We start from the raw sequence: 3,303 nt of genomic DNA, 5'->3' as shown, positions 1-3,303 counted from the left end.
AAAGTTTAGAGCATTACAACTTATTAATCCTAGGAATATATTTCTATAATATCAAAAGTTTTAATATTTATTAACCGATTCAATTCAATTAGGGCTTCCAAATCGATTAAATTGAAAAGCCAGCGAACCCTCAATCGGTTGAATTGAGTGCCAAGATTCAATCGATTCAATTCGATATTGAAATCTCGTTGATTGACTTGCAACCCTGAAGGCAAGGCAGGAGGAGACGAGGAGGGCGGGCAAAGAGTTCGAGAAGCTGGTCGATGCGCTGCAGTGGGTTCAGGCGGCTGCGGATGCGAAGGGGCAGCATTGTGATCCGGTGTATGGGCAACTGAATTATACGCTTGGGGCGGTGCGTACGACGTCGGTTACGTTTGTGAATGCGCTCTATGATTTGATGGTGCACCCAAAGTATATTGATCTGCTGCGGTAGGAGATTGATAGGGTTTATCAGGAGCACAGAAAATAGGATAAGACGGCCGTGGGGAAGCTAAAGCTTATTGGTAGTTTGATGGAGGAGAGCTCACGCTTACATCCTGCAACTATGTGTAAGTACTCGATTATTCGCCTTCCCCTTGCGCGGTCGTCCATCTTCTGGAATCAGGATAGGGACGAGCAAATTTATTTCGTTAGAAAGCTTCGACTAATAGCAAAGCAGTGCCCGTCAATCGTGTAGCCGAAGAAATCTTCTCCCTCTTTGATAGCACCGTCATCCCTAAAGGCGCTACCATCTGTGTACCCACTATGCGGGCGCGAGACCCAACCGTCTACGAAGACCTCAAGAAGTTTGACGGCCACCGCCTCTATAACCTCAGCCAGCAGTCTGGCGGGGCAACCAAATACCAGTCCGTGAGCACGGGTAACGGTCACATCATATTCGGGCAATAGCAAGCATGCGTGTCCGGGACGGTTCCTTGCGTCAAATGAGATCAAGATTATACCGGTGCATTTGCTGATGAAGTATGATCTGAAGTTCCCGGACGGGAAGACGGATAGGCCGAAGACGATGAAGATGAGCCTCGATCTGTTGCCAGATCCTAATATGAATGTCCTGATTAGATCGAGAACTAATGTAGGTATGAAGAATGCGTAAGGGGTTCGCAAGGGAATTTTAGCTTCGGGAGTCGCTCCATTCTTGGTTACATTGATGTTTTTTGAAGAAGTTTAGGTTTGGTCCTGGTGTGGAAAATTGGAGTAGAATTGAATATTTACCTACCAAGGGATATTCTAACATTGCAGCTGTACCTAGTGTGGAAAGGACTGTCCCTAGAAATCTTGTCCAGGATCCTTTGCTCTGGTTATTCCGAACAGCAGGCATGACGAAGCCACGAATAGCAAAATCGATGCTCTATTGGGATTGAATTGACCGAGCCGACTGTGGGATTCACCTTAATTTGTACCACGTTACCATAAAAATATAGTGCACTAGATAGTAATTCGGCTCTGAAACGGTATTCGGATGCTATGTATAGACACTTTACACCCAGAAGAAAATCCAGATAAAAGCACGACAGGCCCCCCCTGGCATTACTTAGTAATTTGCCAATCCTACCCACTCCCATCTTCCTTAAACCGCACACCATCTATATTCAAACTCAGAAACCATGCTAGGTCTCGAAGACAAATTAGTCCTCGTAACCGGCGCTGCGCGGGGTATTGGTTGCGCTGTAGCATTTGAATACGCCAGCTTAGGCGCACAAATTATTCTACTAGACATCATCAGCGACAAATTGGTGATCACAGCAGTCGACATGCGCAAGGCAGGCTACACTGTGCACGCCTTCGAGTGTGATCTAGCCAAGGATTCCACACCTCTGGCTACGTGAATAACAACGCCGTGGCGGCGCCGCAGGGGCTCGCCGGAAAATATCTGATGAACTGAATGATATTGGAATGAATGAATGAAGCTATCGAATCTAACTACGAGGAATATAGGCCTTGATATAGGCCTATATCTACGGGGTCCGGGGTGACTACTACGGATACCGAAGTGGTTGCTGCGGAGACCGAACAAGAAGTGACTCTGCTTATGTAAGCAGGAAACGCATGTGGAGGACTCCTCCAGTATCCGTGCCAAGGCTTTGGCTTATTCAGCCAAAGTGGACTCGTCCACACTCGCCGCAGGCGAGTGCCTGCACTTAATACGATATTACCATCAATACGATATTTTTGATCAACCATCTGATTATTATCGCGTCATATAATAACAACAATGTTAGAATTGCAGATCCAGGTAGATGATCAGATTGATTAGGCTCTGGAGTCTATAAGAGACGTTAAAAAGCCTAATTATAAGCAGCTGGCGCGTGAGAAAAATCTTCCTTATTAGCGGCTTCTTGCTCGCTTAAAAGGTCGTATAACACATTCTTAACGTCCTTCTAGCACATATAAGCTCTCAGAGGCTTAAGATAGCGCTCTTTATAATTATATAGCTCGTCTTAATAAGCTTGGAATTTACGTACGGCTACTAATAATTATAGCGTGTGCAAATTACCTTCTTTAGCGCAGCCATGATGGTTTAGGACCTCCACCTTTAGCCAATCCACGATAGGCAAAGCGATGGCTTAAACGCAACCCCGAGCTTTATCTTTGCCGTTAGCAATCCCTTAATCTTAATCGCGCAATTGCACACGATAAAGAGGCTATCTTTAGGTAGTTTAATGGCTTAATTAAGATTATTGAGCTATATAGAATTATAACTACGGATATTTAGAACTTTAATAAAATAGGCTTCCGTATTAGGATTGGTAAAGATTAATAGGTGGTTATATTTGAACCTTATTAACGCGTTTATCTACCTATACTAGATAACCGTACGACGCTAATAATAACTAAGTGTGTTAATATAGAGGGTAGCGCGATTTTACCTATAGTTATTATTAAAGGTGCCGTATTGCTTAAGCGCTACTTTATTAATCTACCTAATCAATATCTAGTTATATGTAGTAGTAGTGGTTACACCAATAATAAGCTTAGTCTTAAGTAGGCAAAGTACTTCGTATAAAAGAGTTAAAAGCTTCTTAAAGGAATCTATTAATTGCTTTTGTTTAATAGCTTTAATTTTTATTATACGTAAGAGTTTCTAGAGGTCTTAGAAGACAATAAGGTTATTATATATTGGCTTCCACCACATACCTTACACTTTCTTTAACTACTTAACGTTGGCTGCTTTTAGCCATATAAGCATTAGTATGCTTAGGCTATCAATTATACTACTTATATAGGCTATACGTTATTTAATAAGGTTAAGTTTCTGGCTGCAATTAAATCGATTTAAGCTTACACTTTTAAGCCTTATATAAT

The 3,303-nt window shown here is 42.5% G+C and overlaps 2 protein-coding genes across 2 annotated transcripts; one reads left to right on the top strand and one right to left on the bottom strand.

The window, feature by feature from the left end:
- Positions 1-621: 621 nt before the first annotated feature.
- K441DRAFT_701455 (uncharacterized protein) lies at positions 622-1,318 on the bottom strand (the record flags this gene model as incomplete). The annotated part of the gene is made up of 2 exons (XM_067653342.1): positions 622-1,037; positions 1,213-1,318. 2 exons carry the CDS (start codon positions 1,316-1,318, stop codon positions 622-624), a joined length of 522 nt encoding a protein of 173 aa, XP_067496638.1.
- Positions 1,319-2,788: 1,470 nt separating this feature from the next.
- K441DRAFT_595421 (uncharacterized protein) lies at positions 2,789-2,986 on the top strand (the record flags this gene model as incomplete). Its single annotated transcript, XM_067644993.1, has 1 exon — positions 2,789-2,986. A coding segment is annotated over one exon (198 nt), but the record flags the coding sequence as incomplete, so codon positions are not given.
- Positions 2,987-3,303: the final 317 nt, after the last annotated feature.

The sequence above is a fragment of the Cenococcum geophilum genome, assembly GCF_001692895.1.
Source record: "Cenococcum geophilum 1.58 unplaced genomic scaffold K441scaffold_92, whole genome shotgun sequence".
Taxonomy (NCBI): domain Eukaryota; kingdom Fungi; phylum Ascomycota; class Dothideomycetes; order Gloniales; family Gloniaceae; genus Cenococcum; species Cenococcum geophilum.
Note: the sequence above shows the minus strand (reverse complement) of the source record. Positions and strands in the feature narration are given on the sequence as shown.